General features: G+C 40.5%; 1 protein-coding gene across 3 annotated transcripts in view; it reads right to left on the bottom strand.

Moving 5' to 3' along the window:
* The window catches only part of ANXA2 (annexin A2), a 257,244-nt gene that overhangs the window by 218,098 nt on the left and 18,571 nt on the right, over window positions 1-20,575 (bottom strand). The window contains exons 8-13 of one of the 3 annotated variants that reach the window (XM_050978624.1): window positions 20,314-20,373; window positions 19,619-19,712; window positions 18,808-18,903; window positions 17,782-17,840; window positions 17,017-17,143; window positions 15,743-16,114 (exon numbers count right to left, since the gene is read on the bottom strand). In XM_050978624.1, coding sequence (XP_050834581.1) covers window positions 16,059-16,114; window positions 17,017-17,143; window positions 17,782-17,840; window positions 18,808-18,903; window positions 19,619-19,712; window positions 20,314-20,373 — 492 coding nt within the window. In that variant the 3' untranslated portion in view covers window positions 15,743-16,058. Of the gene's footprint in view, window positions 1-15,742; window positions 16,119-17,016; window positions 17,144-17,781; window positions 17,841-18,807; window positions 18,904-19,618; window positions 19,713-20,313; window positions 20,374-20,575 lie in introns of those variants that run through there. The other 2 variants (XM_030228439.2, XM_050978625.1) reach the window with 2 other exon arrangements.

Raw genomic sequence — 20,575 nt, forward strand, 5'->3', positions numbered from 1 at the left:
GGTGCTCAGACTGGATTCTTCTAATCAATTTCCTGTCTTCAGGACAGCAGCTGCTAGAAGTGAAGAATATGGCCTGTAGCTCCTATAATTAATTGGAGGGCAAGGCAGAAATGAAAATCTGATGGCACTACTTTGCACTCCTACAGTCCATCAAGAGAAGCAAAACTAAAATTCATATAATTATCATAACTGTTTTTTAAACCTATGAAATTACTTCCAAGTGAGGAAAGGTCTAAGTTCCATTCTTACTCCATCTATTTCATAAGCATTATGACTTTCCAGGTATTAAAAGAATCATTTTCAATGGGAGAAAAAAATTATTTAGCTAGGAATCTTGGACAAAAATATGCAAGTGACACATCGGGCTATTCTGCAGGAAGCAGATAGGCAAGGAGCACATAAATATAAAACACTTACTCCACGAATACTTAGCATTCTTTCAGGATAAAGAATACATCATAGTGCCAGACAGCAAAATTGTGCAAGTGCCACAAGCCACACCCTTGGAAGCACGATGTCCCACACCAAGACAATATTTAAGGACAATTTGGATCAGTTTCAAGAAACTCAACACTTCCCTAAAACAAACCAGTTTACAGGTGTCACAGTTGAGCCAGCCCCAATGCACAGAGTATCCCCATACAATCCCAGCAGGCTTTAAGCACTCACCCATACACAGACACACCATACCCTGTCAGAAGGCTTCAGGCCTCTGCCCACACACAGTAACACCCTGTCACTGCAGAAGGCTGCCAGCATCTGCTCCTCTTGTTCTTCAGCCCAGCCTTTTACACCCTCCTGTTGATGCACTGCACCTGTGTGCCCTCTGCTCCCTTGGTGGTTGGTCAGTGCCCCTGGGCACTCCAGGGCTCATTGCTGGCAGTGCTGCTCACCTGCTGCTCACAGCTGAGCCCACTGGGGATGAGGCTGGGCCACAGCCCCACCCCCAATTACCATAAACTGTGCACCTACACATACATATAATAATGAGATCTCACTGCTTTTTCTTCATTTACAAGGATCAGCTTTCAGAACAGCTGATTCTCTAGCCCAGATCTTATCAATGTACTGCTTTCCAGAAAATCTGAGCTAGAGGAGAAGCTGCAGGAGACAATGTAGATCCTGACAGACTCTGTATGGCAGCACCTGCCTTGGTTTACTTGGGTGTCACTTTTGGGGCTTTTCCAGCTAGTGCTTTTCTAGGAATGGCTCATTTCACCCTTCCTGGACAGAGGCAACCCACGATGATTAAGGCAATAAATTGTTTAGCACCTACATGAAAATATACAACACCAACAACTATGAAGTTTAACTCCTCTTTGAAAATGGGGCTGCTGAGTCCATTACAGTCAGTCATAAATGATAAGGTAGACATTCAGAAATACTAATTCAGAGCCTTTATGAAGCTAGAACTGTAGCTTCTTAATCATTTAAGGTCCTGTTGAAAAAGTTGCTAGAAAGGTCCACTAAAACTATAGATAATAGACAAGGTTAAGTCTCATGATAACTCCCTTTAAGGCTGATCTCAGTAATCAGTTCTTTATGTTTTCAATACTCCAGAGATTTCTTTTGCCAGGGTTGGCAAAGAATCTTTATAGCTTTTAAATTTCAGTTCCTAAACTAAATACACTAAATACCATTCGTCTCAATGGACGCAAGTCGAGTAATTGGCTGTTGCACAGTAATGGACATTTTTTCAGCTAATGTAAATCAATATGCTCAGTCTACAGATGCTTACACAGATTTACATCTGTCCTGCATTAGATATTATAATTCATTTGCCATAATATTCCCTGTTTTGGCAGGTGTTCTAAAAATATTATTTCACATAGATCTGTGAGCAAGAAGTTGGATAGAAAACTGACAAACAGTTGGAGGTTCTAAAACTGAGTCCAATATACTTTGTTTGAGAATTGGTGAAGTGATAGCATTTTCATTTTCATATGACCCTTTAGCTTATAGAAATGCAGGAACTTCATTTATTTTTAATTCACTTTAAAATACAATGAAAAGTATTATTTTTGAGCCAATACAAATACAAAGTCTCCCTATTTCTTCCCATCTTAAATAATTTTTATAAGCATTTGCTCAACAGCAGCTAAATGTAGAATTGGGAGAGCTTGAGGAGAATTTGAAGATGCATGTAAAATTAAAGTCCTTCAGTTGTAATGTTACTTCAAATATTCAAATGTTCAAAGACAGTAACATAGCAGCAGAAAATTAACTATCTTAAAATTCATGTCTTTTCTAAGCTCAAATGGATTAGCAGCAGATTTGAGGTAATTAATTATAATTACAAGTTTCCTAGGGAAACATGGCATAATAGACTCATTAAGTGAAATGTTACATTTGTTCTGTGTTTGATTCTCAGATTATTTTAACACAGTGCAACATTAGTTAAAGTTTTTTTGGGCCAGGCACCTTCACTTATGCTGAACAGTTGCTCCCTCAATGAATAGCCCCAACTGACTTCACAGAAAACCCACTTGGGCCCTTAATTAGACATTTTCAGCCTATGAAGGTAAAATTCATTCCTTCTCGGTCAAATTCTGTGGTGTCTATTGAATGTGAGTCAGTGGGAGCTTTTCTCTGGGAAGGACCATTGAATCTGCCTCACAGTTACTTCCTGATACTCTCTTCACTCCTGACAAAAGATTTATCACCTAACCAAATAGCTAACTAAATAGCACCTGCACAGTTTTGAAGTTGTCTTAAAAAGGGGCGCAATTATGCTTTTAATTTTTCAACTGTCTTCTGTTTGAGGCTATCACTGAGCAGAGGAGTATTTTGCATCTGCCTTTCCTTAGACATAAATGCCACTGAACTCCTTATGAACTGAATACACAGAAAACTCACTGCAGTCATTACTACATCCAATACATAGAGAATTCCACACAGCTATTAATAAAACTCCTCATACAAGCCACAGCTCTCAGTCTAGACAACACCACGAGCACCAAAGATGCCTCCTGATGCATGCAAAAGATCCCCTCTTTGATGCCCTTGTACCATTGTCCTCAGTTTGAAAGTCAAGGGAAACTGATGATGCACTTGCCAAAGAAAGTAGCTGCGAAAATGAAGAAGGGGCTAATTAAAACAGAAAGGACTATTTATTTTAAGGTCTTCTGTGCTCTCGGGAAGTTCTGACGCACAGAAGACAAATTAAACAACGATTCATTTTGTGTCTGTGCTTTGAGAACCATGCCCAGTAAGATTACAGATAGGACAGTGATAGGTCCAGCAGGGATTTCTACCAATTAAGCTTCCACACTCTGGGTGGGTTGAGGTGTTTTGTGAGCCATGAGTTATTTTTGCACATTTCATGGGTTGCAGTGGACAGCCACAAAAAGGCTGCATTAGGAGCAGTGTTACAGGCTTTGCTCAGAGCTATCGTGTGTTCCTGCAAGTCCAGACCTCTAAGAAGATTTCAGTGAGAGAACTGAGAATGCTTAGTTCTCTAATACTATCAAAAGGTTGATAGGTGTTCTTTTACTTACCCAGCCTTTACATTGCTGCAATCAAGAGGGAGAAAGAAAAGATGACAAGGTTTAATTGAGAACAGATATAGCTAGATGATGCCAGATTTTGTTCCACTGAATATTTATGTTTTCTCCTATATGCCACCTAGCATTCCAAGAAACTGTAACTCACAGTCTGTTTGTAGCTAAACTCGAGCTTTCACATTACAGTCTTTTTTTTTTTAAATGAAAGGCACAGTTTTTATCTGTTCTACACAGAAATAACTGTAGTATTTTAGGTATTTCTACCATATGTTTTAGGAAACATCAATCCGAAAACCAGTGAAATTAACAAATTTCCGGTGTATCTCACAGAATATCCTATTTTGTAGAGTGACAATTCAAAGTTACACACACATAGAGGATTCAATCAAGGCAGTTTTCCTTTGATAGTTCTACCAGCCCACCAGACCCCAGCAAAAGTATCAATGTACGTATCCACAGACATTGTGATGTATATCATACAAGTGTGGCACGTATCTTGAATATTGCATCTTATCTTTGGAGGACTAAAATCATAAGGCAATTCCTGTATTATAGAAGTCATAATTTCCCCTTCTCAGGAAGGCATTCAAATAAGAAACAGAAAAAAAAAATTAACAGGATATGTCTAAAATTTCCATATTCCTCAAAATTCTCTACCTCTATTTTACCCTTTTGTTAATGCTAACTGAAATCTTAAAAAGCCTCAAGAACAATGTTTTGGTAAAAATAAGTCAGAACTACTAATTTCCTGTTATCACATACCTCACACACAGGTTATAGAAACATTGGCACACCTCATTTTGCTGTCCTAAGGCCAGAAGGGGAACCTGCACATCTGTTGGGATTCATGTTTGGCCTACTGCCTGAAGGAAAAACTTCCTCCGCTCAGTCTCAGCATAAAGCTGTTTTACTAAGTTGATACATAAAACTAGGCTTTCCTCCAGTTAAACAACAATAATTTGTTTTAGTTTGATAGGTCTTTCTAAATAATGGTGTGATCAGTAAACATCTGGCTTCTTCCTAGCAGATTAAGCCTCCAATGAGGAAAGCGTGTTTATAATTCTAATTTGAAACACAGCACATTAATATGCTGATTCTCATAATGTTTGCCTTAACCTGTTTGGAGAAATTATGACTACAAATATCTTGTACACAACACCTCTAAACTACCAGCTTGTACAAACAACACGAGAGCGGCTGCAGTCTCGTACAGATGATTAGAACCACTTCAGAGGCAATCATGATTAGCGCTTTGGCTTGAAGCCATATTTTACACATAAACAAAGCATCTGTTTCTGAGTTCCTGTCCCAGGCTAATAGACCCTCCTCCACTATTACTAATAAGCTCATTCAAGAGAGCCAGATGGCCTAGCTGAAACAGCCCCAGCTTCTTCCTGAGCAAGGCAAACCAGAGCCATGGAGGCAGAGCTGGCTCTAAACCGTATTTCCTTGGGCTCTAGGAGCCAGTAAAACAGGGCATAAACTGGCTCCAGTAAAAAAGAATACAAATGCTGGTACCATCCATTATTTAGAATTGGTGGGAGGCCAACATCTGCCCCTCCAGAAGATCCTTTCATCTAGGTACGATGAAGGAAGATGAAAAGTACGGCACACTTCTGCAGGAGTCTGTGCAGTGCAACGCTCGCTGTCCCCATCCCTTGCAGGGCTTTTTTGCAGAGTTTGCAAATCCCTGCCTGCAGCCAGGCTCTCCTGCTCAGCTATCTTTGCTGTACATTGTGTGTACTTGACAATTGGGTGGTTTTACATATTTAATAAAAGTGCCATATTTAATTAGTACAGCTGGCCTAAAAAGGATCTTGTGCTCCTTAGCAGCAACAGAAAGTGTTGAGAACCAAACAGAGCAGCACTTGGCTCATCCAGGTCTAAGATCTCTTTTTTAAACCTGTGATCCAAGTTCTCATTTAACTCATTCAGTTTCTAAGTAGATTACAGTCAAGATGCTCCACGAGCCAAAGAGTTGATGCTGCAGGGAAACCCATAATTGACCTAGCCTAGGAAGACTCCTTATATTTTATTTCAAAGCAAACAGACAGGCAAGAGTCAGTGACAGGGAGAGATGGCCATTTAGGTCTCCTGCTCCAGCAAAGCACTTGTATAAAGAGAACTCAATTTCCCCCCTTCTGCTATGATGCACAGAGCGCTTTATTCTACTGTGCTGACAACTGAATTTCAGCAGAGTGTGTGTCTGCATGAACTATCAAAGACAATTCACTACACCAGGAGCAAATGAACTTCACTCTTAGAGCAGCAGCAGGTCACATCACCCCTGCAAAAGTAAGGAAGTTTTGCAGAGATAAAGTCCTTTCAGAACAGCACGGCCACAGTGAGCATCCTTCTTGTCTGCTGCTATCCTGAAGCTACAGACAAAAAAATCCTTTACTTCTGTCTCACGGGGATACCAGCAGAGTTGCAAAGATATAAACCTCCCCAATCGCAGCTCTTCTCCCCCTCCCCTCCCCATCAGAGACAGAAAAATGAACCACTCTGTGAGAGGAAAAAACCCTCATGGAAATGTGCTGAAACAATTGAGGCCTGTCACTCCTCTTCATTAAAGGCAGGTTCCACGGTAGTTACTGAAGCTCTGTGGGATCTCTTGGGATAAAAGCCAGAATAAAAAATGTGTAAAGTATTGTTCTTCATGTCTTTTTGCCATACTGCCAGTCTTGTGAGCGATGAACACAGGGCATTCCTTGATTTAAAGGAAAGCTCTGAAGAAGTCACATTTCAGTGCCCAGGTCAGGTGTGACCCCCACTCTGTGCCTCTGTCCACACCAGCAGCTGAGAACAGCCTGATTTTCCTCAAGAGCCCAAAGGATTTAGTCAAAGGTGCATAACCATAGTTGTCCTTCTACTGCAAGGATTTCAGCTGGTTTTGTACCAGACATTACTGAGGCCAGCATTCTCTTACATTCTCTGTACCAAATGAAGTTATTTAGAATAAATGTTTGGGATTCATTCTACCCTCTGAGAAAGCTGGTTAATTGGGAATGAAGTCTTAATCCAGCAGAATATCATGTGCTCAGAGCAGCCCATTCCAAGGGACACTAATGGAATTGTTGAAGTTTTTAGAGGAATTCAACCTCAGTCTGCTACTTATGGGAGACAGGGAAAAAAAAGCACTTTGTAATTTTGACAGACGATGACATTCTCTGTATCACTGCTGGATAATTTCACTCTAACAAAGAGGCTTCCCTCCTCTGCCACAGCACCCTGCTCTACCAAAGAGAATTTCCCCATGGTGCCCCTCATGGTGCTTCCTCTAACACTGCTCACGAGATATTATCAATTTTATCACAGCATAGGGATTTTCAATCTAATGAAAAATCTCAATGTGTTGCCATTTTTCAGAGAAGCCTTCAGATGCTATTTCCACTATTAATCTATTTGAGGAAGAGCACACCAGACATATCGTGAAACAGTGTGAAACATACACTATTACTCCTTTTAAGCTGAAGACTTTGAGATCTCTTTGCTTATTACTCCCCACCAAATGGTAATGCACAATTTATTTAATGCCTACTCTGTGTGTGCTGAATTAGTTCACAACGCTGCTGAGTGTCCCTTGTGAGCATGTGCTCCATTTGCACATGTCAGGCATCCTGGTCTATTTAGTCCTATCCCAACTGCTTAATGTCTGAAACAGAACATCCACTACATTCTGCTTGATCTAAACAGATAATTTAATACCCTTGGACAAAAGGGACCTGGTGTTTTGGTAAGCTCCCATGGGTCTAACTATCACAAAGAAGAGATTGTTGAATACACACACACACACACAAAAAAAAAAGGAGATAGGAGGCAGGCAGTCTGATCTTTATGACCCACTGATTATTCCATCAGTAAGTAGCAGCATAAATCTAACTCCCGACCTAACAAAATACTATTTTACTTCCCTTTACTCTATATTTTATCTTTTATAGCCAATAAAACATTAAACATTACAAAAGGTTATGTTCTCACCAATATTTTCACTAAATGACAATAAATTCCTGGTTGAGCCAAGCAGACATTTCAGCAGCAGCTATCCTGACTTTGCTGAACACTCTTCCTGCAATTCCCTCTGAACACACTGGCCCCACTAGTACTGAGAAAGCCCATCTGGAAAATCTGACACTGAATTTGAATCAGTGTAATGACCCTCTTAATGATTTAATGGCAAATCTATACACTAATACAAAGTTGAGCTCTTTTCCAGTGATCTGGGTAGTATTTACCACAGAAAGGAAAATTCCTTCCTTAACCTTGTCTTTTTGAACATCCCCAAATACCAAAATCAGTATCAGCCTTCTTAACTGATCTCCCTGAGCTTTAGATCAAGGCTCTAGGCTTGTTCTCATTTTTTACTCCATGAGTTAAGAGGAGAAAATTAAAAGAATTGTAGATTAAAAAGAAGGAAAAGGAAAAAAGAGAGATGACAGTAGTTCAGAAGGATCAGGAAGGGAGGAGACTACACCTTTAATCTGCTCTCAAAGCAAAGAACTCCATTTACCTGGATGATATGTGTACCACATAGATTGCAGAACAGATCTGAAAACGATACACATTTCATGGTCCATTGATTTGGGAGAGAACAGCAGAGCATGCAGTCATTTCAAAAGAGATACAGAAAAAGCCTCACCCAGGCCATCAATGACAGAAGACTCCCAGAAGACTGAAGACTGGCCAGAGTGTTGGAATGACAGACAGGGCCGTTCCCCTATCACAACACAAGACTTGTCCAAATATTTCTGCCTAACAGATTCACTCATACACCAGCTGCTCCACTTATTCCACAAAACACTGTATATTGAACTGTGCATTCTCATCTGAGCTGCCTTGTCCCAAGTTTTCAGATTCACTCTTGCCCTAGTGTGAGGTAGGACCAAGACCTGTGGCTTGGACAACTGGGAAAGTACTTGTCCACCTGGGGAAATAACTCAGATACACAGGCTATGAAAATTGGGTCAAAGCTTCAAAACACATTTCCCAGGCAGCATTTGAGCTGAAACATAATCATTAATGTTAATCAGTCCTGAAGAACTGAACTTGGGAACTGAAAACACTTAGTGAAAACAGTTCATCTGCTGGTGTAATAGGTTTGCTGTATCAGGAATTACTAAAAACATAGGGTTTTTGTTTTGGTTTGGGTTTTTTTTTTCAGTTTAAAAAGAAGAAATTGTCTCTGATTTAAAAGGAAAACAGAAATGGAGATAAACTAAATGACCTGGATAATGTCATACAATAGATTAGGAGAAAAAAGGGAACTGCAATCAGGTAACTCTTTCCCACAGAGTGTTTACTTCTTTTCTTCTATCAGCGAGTCCAAACTGCTGCCAGAGTAATTAAACAGAGTACACCTTGGTAATACTGTTTCAAAGCATGCGCTCATGACTACACATGAAAAATACAGCAAATGTTAACCAGCACCTTGTTGGGGGGAGAAGAGGACAGCGATAAAACACATAACCTACTATATTAATCCTGAATCAAGAGCATTTTCACAATCAATTCATGTCTATTTATAATTGGTGGCAACTTCTTCCGGTTATGATTTTTACTAAAACAATGAGATTTTCTGATGACACAAGAATCTGCGGCGACAAAGATTAAGGTAAGAGACAAAGAAAACTGGGATCAAAAAGCCAGGATGTCTGCAAGCCCCACACCTGCCCTGTTTAGGAGAAACTGAACAAGGTCACTGGGGCACTGTCCCAGCTGAAGGGCCTGCAGCATTTCAGAACCTGATAAATGCCTGATGTCAGGAGGGAGGCACAAAACAGGAGACTCAGCCCCGGGAAGGTGTTTAGATACCTAATTCCTATTGCTGAAAACAACAGGTCTGGACCTCCCAGGACACTGGAGTGCCTAATGCTTTATAGAGCAGGCACAGCCCTGAAGCTGACTCAAGGCTCCAGCTGAGCATTCTACTCACTGGGACAGCTCAGGGAGGCCCTTCCTGGACACATCACACAGGGCCCCAGCGCTCCTTCCCCATCTCACTGATTTCAGCCCATAAATTGCATACCATATTCCCTTCTTTTCTTTCTAATATTTAATCAGAGGAGATCAATCTGTGTATGTACTCGACTTCCTGTCCTTCTAAAATACAGCTCTTACACACAAAGCCTAGAGAGGCAATTCTGCAGCTTATATTCATCCAACATCAGGGTGTTTTCTGAGCTATGAGCTCCACTAATCCAAAATACCTGCTACACAATTGCTTAAAACAAAAGAAAGGCAGATTGCAAATTTATTTCCTATGTTCTGTTCTACTAAGTCAGAGTTCCACTCATAACACACAACCTGAATTTTTGTTAGTTCACCACTTACCTTACTGGAGTTCATTATTTTCAGCCTTGTGGTTCCTACTCAGTTCTAATTCCTTGTTTTAAAACATTGCATTTAGCATTATCACCAATTACAGATACAGCAGTTTATTTCTGAAATAACTGCTCTTCTGGTTTCTCTCCACAATCCTGTCTCCCTGTCCGTGGCAAGAAATGGTGGAGGGAGGAATAACTGAAAAGGTCCCATCCCATTTTATTAGGTTTTTAGAAAATTTTCTTCTATGTGGCACCCTCAGACTAATACAGCTCATGTCCAGGCAGGTTTTGAACTGGCAGGATATCTAAGCCTGTTTTCCCAAAGTAACCTAAAATAAACCAAGGCAGAAGAGGAACAGAAAAAATTAGAAAATTGTCCCATCTACCCACATCAAACATAGCATGTGAGAACTGAAAGCAACCAGACAATAAATAGCAGTTTCTTTAGTAAGACTTTCTCTGGTAAAAAAATCTAAAAGCCACTCCAAACCCAAACCAGGGCAAACAAACTCTGCAGTATTCCAGGTGTAATTATAGCTCACATCAGCCTCTTTTTGCCTTGATTTACCCTAAAGATTTACTAAATAAGATCTTTTGTTATAAAGTGTTTAAAACCAAGCTATTAAAAACTTGCCATGTTGCATGCATTTGCAATACACAAAGTTCCAAGAGACCAGGAAATAGGCCCCCTGTAATTCCTCATTTGCAATAATAGCACTCCAAGGCAGTCACAGTCCAGAACCACTACAGAGGACAGTCTGCTTCCTGCTTGCAGGGAGAACCTTCCTACACTGAGGAAGAAAATTCAGAACTAAGAGCTCACAGTAAAGCCTAAAACACACATTAAGGGCTCCTAACACTTTTTTTTTTTTTTTTTTTTTTTTGAGTGTGGAGGAAAAAACTGGATTGGGAAGGAATTTAAATCACCTGTTATTAATGTATTTGTTGTACAATGCCAACTGTTGCTTTACTGATGTATTTAAGCACATCATTGTTCATATATTTGTAACAATTTAACTGCCATACCCTCTCACAAACAAAATACAATTTACTATATATATTCACAGAAAGCCTATAAATTACTAGTAACTCAATATTTTTTTTATAAAATGTTAACAAAAATATTTCCCCAGAATACTTACCTATCTTTATTGCTTCACAGATCTAAAACACTTTAGTATTTGTTTTTAAAAAAATTCTATTAAAGCTACCTTAAATAAAACTTTCTCTTTCATAGAATGTAATTGCAAAATATTTGATAAGTTCAACATTTAATAAGATGCTTATTTTGAATCTGGTAATTCATTCTGATTTTTGTACAGAAGTGATAAAATAGACTAAATAAGTATTCAATAATAATATTAAAAGCTGATTTTCAGATAAGTTAGAAATAGGCTTCACAAGTCTTACGTTTTATTTTACCCTTCAAGTGAAACATTACCTGAAAATAAGTCAGTATGAACCAGCCAGCTAAGGACACTCAGCAGAGGAGAATACTGGCCACATTCCTTAGTAATTATTCAATCAGGAGTCACAGCAATAGTCTGTGTTCCAACCAACTTTCTTAAATAGCTACATATAGTCCTGGTGTTTGGGTTTGTTTGTGGTTTTTTTTTTTTTTTTTTTTTTGTTTTTTTTTTTTTTTCTTTTCTAATGATCAGTATTAAACAGGACCTTAAATAAGCCATACTCAAAGGAATATTGATGAATATCTTCTTTTCTTGATCCTAAAAATGTTGAAGATGAACATAAACCATCATCTCACATAACAAATTCTTTCTATACTAAAATTTTAAAAACATTGCCTATTGTGAACAGATCAAAGTGAGAGGAAAGGAGGGTTAATACACATTAATAAATCAAAATATATCCTTTAGAAGAGCTACTTTACCAATACATATTTTTTTATTAGCAAAGATAGTGAAAAGGAAATGGGTGTGCAGTGCTTACATTTTTTATATTATGAACACAGCAAAATATATGGGGTTGTGTTTAATTTTCTACAGAAAATAACAGTGTACCTGATTTAAGTCAGGAAGCAGCAGATAATTTCAAAATCAAAACCCCTTCTTTTAAAGAAAAGGTAGAAAATTCCTTTACACTTATTGTCATTATTAACCCACTCTTTGAAAGATTCTTTGTAGAACACCTCTCCATTTCGGAAACTCACAACATGACTAGAACTTAAGAAATCGTTTCTTTTGCCTACGCCTAAAGAGAGCAATTATTAAAATTGGTGAAGTATTTCGAGAGGAGAGCAGGAAAAAAACACCGGAAGATGAAACTGAATTTCTGACACCAAGGCTTAGAGTCGGGGAATGTAAATGTTTGGAGAGAGCGGAGTTCATGTATAAGGAGAGGATTGCAGCGCTCGGTGTTGTTTTGTTTGGCTGCGGGAACACCTTGGCGCTTTCTCCGAGCTCCCTCTGGCGAGCGGCCGCTGCCAGCGCAGCCAGAGCGGCCCCGCCGCGCTCGGGGCGGCCGAGGCCCCACGGCCAGAGGGTTCAGCCCCAAAGGAGCTCGCCGCAGAAATGTCTGCTGCCAAACCTGTCACCCAAATACGGCTCTTTCTCTACAAGCGACAGGCTATAAACAGACAGACACGCAGGACAGCCCACCCCGAACCGAAACCCCAACTCTGCTGCTCGAGGTGGTGCTTCTGAAGAGCTCACCTGTGCTCACTGCAGTGGGGAAAAGCTACACTCGAGGGACGGTCCCTACAAACAGTCAGAGCAGTGCTCAGAGAGCAAACATCACCCACTGGAGAAACGAAATTATAGACAACTTTAGAATATTAATTAAAAAGATGTTTTAACAGCCAAGGACTCAAAGCTTCCATGTTGCAAGGAGCCTTTTCTTTTACCAGGATGTTAAAGTTGGCTTCAATTTTGGCTCAAGTACATTTAAATTTAATTAAAGCATTCTACAGCTGATTGTCACTTGTAAAACATCTTGCATGACTCCTCATCAATGCACAGCACTAATAAACTGCTTGTTTAGAAGATGTTTAGATGTTGTGCAAATGAAGGCAGGAATTGCAGAAATAAGAAACGTGACAGTGCAAGAAGGACAACTATTCTTTAGTGATGTTGTCTTACTCTCAATTGGATGCTTAGACCCTGACTTAGAAAAATTCCTCTGAAATATGAGTAAGGGAATTCTGAAAGAAGCATTAAAGTCTCCCTTAGGACAAGGAACCACCTCTCCATGCTAGAAACATCACTACTTTCTTAGTAAATTTAACTTATACTGGCCCAGAGGTACAGTTCTTTAGCTCTATATTCCAATGTCTGTGTTAAACAGTAGGTCTGGTAAGAAACACATCCAATTAAATCCTACTGCTGATATTTGCTGTGCAACTTGGGGTAGTTAAAGAAACAGTGCCTATGAAGTGTAAAACTTCTGGTTATTGCCTGTGCTATTGGAATTGGAACACCAAAGAGCAAACACAAGAGACTGAATCAAGATCTGACCTGAAAAAAATTTCTTCACAGATTCTTTGGGCAACAAAGACTGGGAATAGCAAATTTTAAGGTTTGGGTTTTGGTTTTTTGTGTTTTTTTTTCCCCTTACTTCTGAACATAAATAGATCTTTGATAACAGTCTAAATTACATTATGAACAACTGAAATTTTGTTTGTTTTTAATTATGTATTTAATTTGCCATGTGGGGATTTACTAATAAAATGTTGCAACACTGCCAAACATCATTCTTCAAGGTACTCCTATCTTTCAAAGTCTCAGAGACCTGATTTTTGCAATACATCATGGATAGAGACCCATCTTAGTTACTAGCAGGATCAACATCAGAGCTTGGAAATTTATTCCTATGTGAAACATCAATAAGCCAGTACTTAAAAAAAAGTCCTGGCCTTTGAAATCCTGCTGGTTTATTTAACATGGTTTTGCTCCTGAAGAAAGCCAGCCTGAGATTTTGAACATCCTGTGGCAGTGAGGCAGAGCATGCCAGCCATCAAATTCTAGTTGTTCATTCCACTGACTGGAAAAATGCTTGCACTTTGATTTCTTTTATAAGGCTACATTTGAGCAAGCAACATTTATAGAGATGACTTACCTAATTAGATTCAAAGAGTGATTTGCTATCTCAGCAATAGTTTTTAAATGTACAAATCTAGACAGAGAGGCATTTTGTAAACAGGTGTGAATGACACTGCTCCATCAGGCATTAAATTGGAGCTGCTCCTGAAAAATCGTATCATTTGGGCATTTAAGTTACCAATATTTTACCAACTGCACTGTTTTCACACCAAATATTTTTTGTGGTCTACAGCCAAAGATATTTAAGCAAAATGGTGGCATGAAACAGCCTCTTTGTGTGCTTCTCATGTCTTTGAGATCAAAATTATCTCTGAAGAGAACCCGAGCCTTTGAAACAGACAGCTACAAACCAGATAATGACAAAGGGAAAGTACTTAAAATACCTGATACTTACAGGCAGTTTTGCATTCCCAAAGGAGCAACAGCTGTGACAAGAGGGAGCCATTTTACCTCCTGACAACTCTGTGATACTTGTACGAAAGGTTGTGCTGGGGATGTGACCCGAAGCCCCCGCAGAGCGCCCGGATGGCCGCTGCCCTCAGCCCTCACCCGGGAGGGCAACGCGCCCCGCTCCCAGCTCGGGGGGAAGTTTTGCTCTTCACACCTTTTCCCCAACACTCGGGTGTGAGTTTCGCGCTGTAGTGGGAGAAAGTGTCTCAGTAGGAGCAGCGCATGCTACTGGCTCTCAACTGAGCCGGGTGGGGACGGTCCTTGGTGGGTCCCTCCGTGGGGCCCGCCCGCGGTCCCTCAGCCGGCCCGGCCCCGCGGGAGGAAGGGGGAGCTCGCCCCTCACAGAGAGAGCAATGGCCACCGTGCTCCCCTCCGAGCGGCCCGGCCCGGCCCCGCGGGAGGAAGGGGGAGCTCGCCCCTCACAGAGAGAGCAATGCCCTTGCTCCCCTCCGAGCGGCCCGGCCCCACGCACCTGGGCAGCGATGCCCGGCCGCGGCTCTGCTGCAGAAAGCACTCCTGTTACAGACAGGCTGCCCTGTGCTCTCAAACTATCTCCCCTTGCATACAGGCACACAAGGTGTTTAAACGGTGGGGAGGGATTCAAGTGTTGGCCTCGCACAGGCAGGCAGAAAGGGCTGTGGCTCAGGTTTCACTGGCACCTTATTAGGGGAAAGATGATCACAGAGCTGTCAGGGTTGGAAAGCACCTCTGGAAACCATCCAGCCCAACCCCCCTGCCCAGGCAGGGCCACCTGGAGCCGGTGACACAGGAACCATCCAGGTGGGTTTGGTCTCCAGAGTGGGAGACTCCATGACCACCCCGAGCAGCTCTCCCAGTGCTCTGCCACCCTCAGTGTGCAGTTCTTCCTCATGCTGAGATGAAACTTGTGTTTCAGTTTATGGCCATTGCTCCTCATCCTGTTGCTGGACACCACTGAAAAGAGTCTGGTACCATCAACTGGCACCCACTTCGTAGGTATTTATAAGCATTAATTACATCCCCTGTCAGCCTTCTCTTCTCCAGACTTAACAGGACCAGATCCCCCAGCATCTCCTCATCAGATATGCTCCATTCCCTAAATAATCTTTGTGTCCTCCACTGGATCTACTCCAGGAGCTCCAGGTTTCTCTGTACTGGGGAGCCCAGAACTGGACACAGCACATCAGCTGTGGCCTCAGTGGGGCCAAGCAGAGAGGCAGGATCATCTCCCTCAACCAGTGAAGAGAATGGTTTTGGATCTGCTGACAAAAGGAATCACTAAACAGATGAAGGGATTGAGGGAAGAAGGTAAGTTTTCAGCCACAACTAATGAACCTGAGGAGATAAAAACAACAGAGAAAATGGACAGCAAAAGCTAAATACACATCAACCGTTCAGACAGTTTTCAAATTAAGATCTGAGAGACCCATATTGTTAAAGTAAAACATTGTTTTATTTGTTTTATTAGAAACATTGCAGAGAGGCAGAGCTTTTTCACAAGCACGTGTGAGCCCGTGTCTCCTGGAGGGTTAGTGTCTCTGGCCATACACTGCTGGGAGCTCTGGCAGAGCCAAGCCCAGCTGCCAAGAGAGGCATGCACAGCACAGGGGAGCAAACTGCAGCAGGGCGCTGGCAGGGAAAGGGCAAGTCAAGGGTAGCTAGGAAATTCAGGTTTTCTAAGATTACAGTAAAATGAAGAGCAAAAAAGGCATTTCTCTGGACTTGGGTTTCTTCCCTCACAGTTTTCAGTCCTCTCCACCACACAGGTTCAGCAGTGCCCTCTGGTAATCCCCTTTTGTGTCTTGCTGTAAAGCAAGGGAAGAAAAATACAAAATACACATCATGAAACAACCATAAAATGTGTAAGCATATGAATTATATTCTACACCTGTGGGACAGCCTATGATTCACAGTGAAGCATTCTCAGCCTGGAGGAGACTATCTTGACTGAGTTTTACTTATGAGTGAAGTGAAATTATTTAATCATTCTTGCAATCTAAATGCAAGGCCAAGAAGAGAAATGTGGGTATGAAAAAGTTACACAACAAAGGAAAGCTGAAGAACTCAATTCTGCTTCATCTCACTGATCACTGCAAAAATCATACACCAAGAGCACTACTAAAAAAATTTGCTAATAATCTACAATTGACACCTTCAGGAAAAGCTTCTGGTTTAAGATTTTTGACTCAGCTTCAGCTACACAAGGAATAATGTAGCATATGCTTTTGTGAGGGTGAAGATCAACTTTGAAACAGATGCACAAGCTCTTTACCAATGCCCCAAGTTAGACAAAACCTAGCACCTCTAGCTCCTGTCTAATCACAGAAAGGGACAAAAGTCACTAGCTAAAGAGCCTTCTCCTTGAGCACTGAAATGAAAGGCAGTAGCAATTTAGATGCTCTGTTTTCATTCAGCAATCACAGAACAATTGTCTCCTTTTGATCTGAGGATAGGGACAGGTGAACAGAATTCTCTTTCAGAACACATCAGTTGATTGCACAAAGTCCATGTGTACTGTCAAGTGGCTGACAGGAACTGTACCAGCTGTAGACTGTAAAAATAAAGGTGTGTTTTCCTATAGTACATAAATAACACAATATTCTCTCTGTGGCCTCTAACACACCGCCCATGAATTCTAGTGGTACCATTAATCCAATGAAGACTGCTACAAAGGCCCATGATACAAAACCAAAGATGAAAAACTTGCCTGGATGAAATAATAGAGAGATTTTCCATATTTCCTCTTGAATTCACTCTTGATTTTCAGCATGTCAACCTCACAGCGGGATACCATGATCCTGATCAGGACCTTGTCCCGGGTTCCCTTGCCCTACAAGCAGACACACATTTAGAACTGCAATAGCTGAAATGCTGCTATTAGTAAATGATAGCACAGAAAACTACAGGCAACCACGATGAGCAATAAAAGATAACATGAATAAAATCTTCTAATGAAGGTCATTATTATGATCTAAGAAGGTGAGCATGAATGTACCGTTCTCATCAGCAGTGTTTAACCAGCTTGCAGTCACAAATTGAGCTTAGACTGTAAGCAGCACTTTTGGTTCACCATGTCTTCCTGGAATTGCCTAATGCCTGTCATCAGCTTTCTTTTTATTCCTTTTTCTTCACAAAATGTTTTGAGGCCAATTTAATATTTTATTTTGGTATTCAATAAACAGCTTTTTCTGCTATCAGCTCTTGGTTACATGCAAAAGATGTGTCTAACTTTGCTAATTATAATCAACTAATCTAATAAAGATTTTTATAATGGGACCCTTTCCTATATTTCCCTATACCAGAGGAATCTGAAGAGATAATCCAGGCTCCTAAGGGTTAAAGAAAGCTTTTGAACAATATTAGGTAATTTTTAATTTATTCACATGTCAGTAACATTTCATATGAACAGAAGTTCCTAACAATGACAACAAAAAAAAAAAAATAGAAGAAAGAAAAAGTCTTTCTTACCTTCATGGAATCATACAGTCTGTCTGCAAAATACAGCTGCTTGTTCTGAATGCACTGGACTGAAGAGAGAGACAAGAACAGTTAAATATCCTGCCCATCCACTGAACACAGAATATTGCAGCTATTTTTAAAGCTATGATGAGTAGTCAAAATGAGGTTTTCAGCAAAAGTTCCTCCAAAAAGGGGACACAGAGGAAACATTTTTACCTAACTTGCTACTTAGAGGTCGTTTGGTTTAAGCTTGTGACTGAACCACAGATGCTCACATTCTTAGGAAGGGTTTCCTTCCATGAAAATGGCATCATTTTGGAATGGTATTATTTCAGAATGCCAGCTCTCCTCCACAGCTCCCAGTTCATGGTTGCACTTCTAAAAGCAATCTCTCCTCTGGAACCACTCCTTGTATACTCATCCATGGGAAGCCTCCTTTTCAAGGCTGAGCTCTGTTTATACTCTATTTGCATTACACAGCTCTCAGTTCACCCTCAGTCTGAAATGGATTTTCCCCTTAAAGAACTCCCTCTTAAACACAGTGACATCCTTGTCATCTTCACCTCGTGGCACAGTAACAGCCTTACACCTGCCTCCCTATTTCAGAGAATTCAGTGTCAAATCAGCTCTTTGATTAGCCCCTACCACCTCTCACTGCCTGCCTGTCTTCTCCTCTCACACACACATGCTGTTTTCTCTACTGAACAATTTCAAACTTTTTTTTTTTTTTTTTTTTGCTTGGGGAAACAAACATTAAGCCCCTCTATCAAATAAAAGTGGAACTAACAGCAGATCACAACACATGCATTTTCATTTTAACTGGAAAGCAAAGTTTATATCTTGCAGAGGACAAAAATAAGCTGCTTTTCAGCATCTGCAATATCCTAAAATACACCAGTGGATCCAACAACACCAGCATGTCGAGCTAATTTCTCATCCAGCAGGGTGAATCTAGGTCCTACCTTTATCATGATACATTGCAAGAGCCCTGAAAAGATCCCATATAAGGACAGTCTTGACTTCAGGGTAACTTACCAAGATTAAGGAAGGCATTCTCCAAATCTCCCTTAACCTCCTTCTTGATGCTCTCCAACATATCATATGGGCTGTAGCTCTTGTACCTCTCAAACACTAGCACAGAAAATAAAGTAGATGAAATCAAAACCCAACCAAGAACTGGCAGAAATAACCAACCAAAGCATGAACACAGCCACAGGAATGTAGAGACACCGATTAATAAATATCCATGCAAGTCCTTCTGAGAATCTCATCTTAAATACAAGCAGAAATTTGTAAAGGTCCCATGCTGTGGCCTTTTTGTTTTCCTTGAACACCTCCATAATCTGGGAAAACACCAACTTAATCCTGTACTGGTATTTCCTGAAGCAACAGTGATTTAAGCTCTGAGAAGTCTTCAAATGGCTTTTCCCATGTGCTGCTTTACAGCAGCATCAGAGCTGCTTTTGAGACTTCACTGGCAGATTTAAACACATGATATAGCTAAGCTACCCTGGCACAGAGGTAAAAGATAAAGGACTTTCAAGGTATCCTGCATCCATAGTTTCTAGGTTTGCAATATCTTTCTTTTCAGGACATGTGACATATAACTGAGCATTGTAACACCTGTGCAAAAAAAGAGCTGTACACACTTAAAATGTGAGATCAACACATCCACAGAAATAACAAAGTTTTCTTTAAAAATGAACACCTTGGACATGAATTAAGATTTATGAGATCTCCTATGTTTTTAAGTGCTTTTCACAATCATTTCAATCATATCTGGAACAAAATTGTTATCATCTTGTTATAACTCTTACAGGAAATAAAAGTCTCTCTTGAATAGTACCTTTCTGCAGGTGGGGAACACTTCTTTCAGTCATAATATTGATCCACTTGGGAACATCAGTTCCCTTTCTCTTCACACCAGCATCATAGAGGTCCTGGGGTTAGAAAGAAAAAGAAAATCACAAAAAATCAGGAGTTGCACAAGAAACCATAGCAGATGCATACAATTTCCTTACTGGAAAAACAAGCACTACTGGAACTGTGTCTGTGGGAGAAACACACAAGGACACGTGGTTGGGCAGGTCACCAGGACAACATTTAAGGATTTAAATCTGACACCAAGACTAATTGCTTTGTATTCACCTCTGGCTACAGCTTTACTCTGTATTTAGCTCTGTTTACCTCAGCAGAACTGCTCTTGACAGATGCAGATGTAACAAACAAGCACTAACAGCCACTAAGCTCACTGCAATGGATGTATTTCCTTTTGTTAAAGGTTCTCTCTCTTCACGTAGCTAAATGAAATATCAGAGAGCTTCTGTATAGTGGGTAAGTAGTCTGTGAAAACTGATACCTGAAGGCATCAGGATTGCAAGTGGCAGATTCACTGACACGATGCAAACATTACTGTGCAGGACCATCTGAAATAAACACACCTACTTCACAAATGCTCTCCACTTCCACAGTGTGTTTAAATTCAATATCCCCCAAAGCCTGACCAACTGGAGATGTTTCATGGTCATTACCAACACTTACCCTGGCATCTTGGTCAATCAGCTCATAATCAATCACAGAGGTATCTTCACACCTTTTGCCCTTCAAACAAGACATCAGAATTTTAGAAAGGTTTCAAAAAAAGTAGGTTTGCTATACATATACATTTGCTATGCAGTTTGCTATGCATATATTCAGGTTTTTTTTTTTTTAACCTGAATTTGCTAAATGAGTAACTGCATGCTCCATCCCCATTACAAAGCTAATGCTGTGAATGCTGCATTTCTGTTAAAATATTTTGCCC

The sequence above is a fragment of the Serinus canaria genome, chromosome 10 (assembly GCF_022539315.1).
Source record: "Serinus canaria isolate serCan28SL12 chromosome 10, serCan2020, whole genome shotgun sequence".
NCBI lineage: Eukaryota > Metazoa > Chordata > Aves > Passeriformes > Fringillidae > Serinus > Serinus canaria.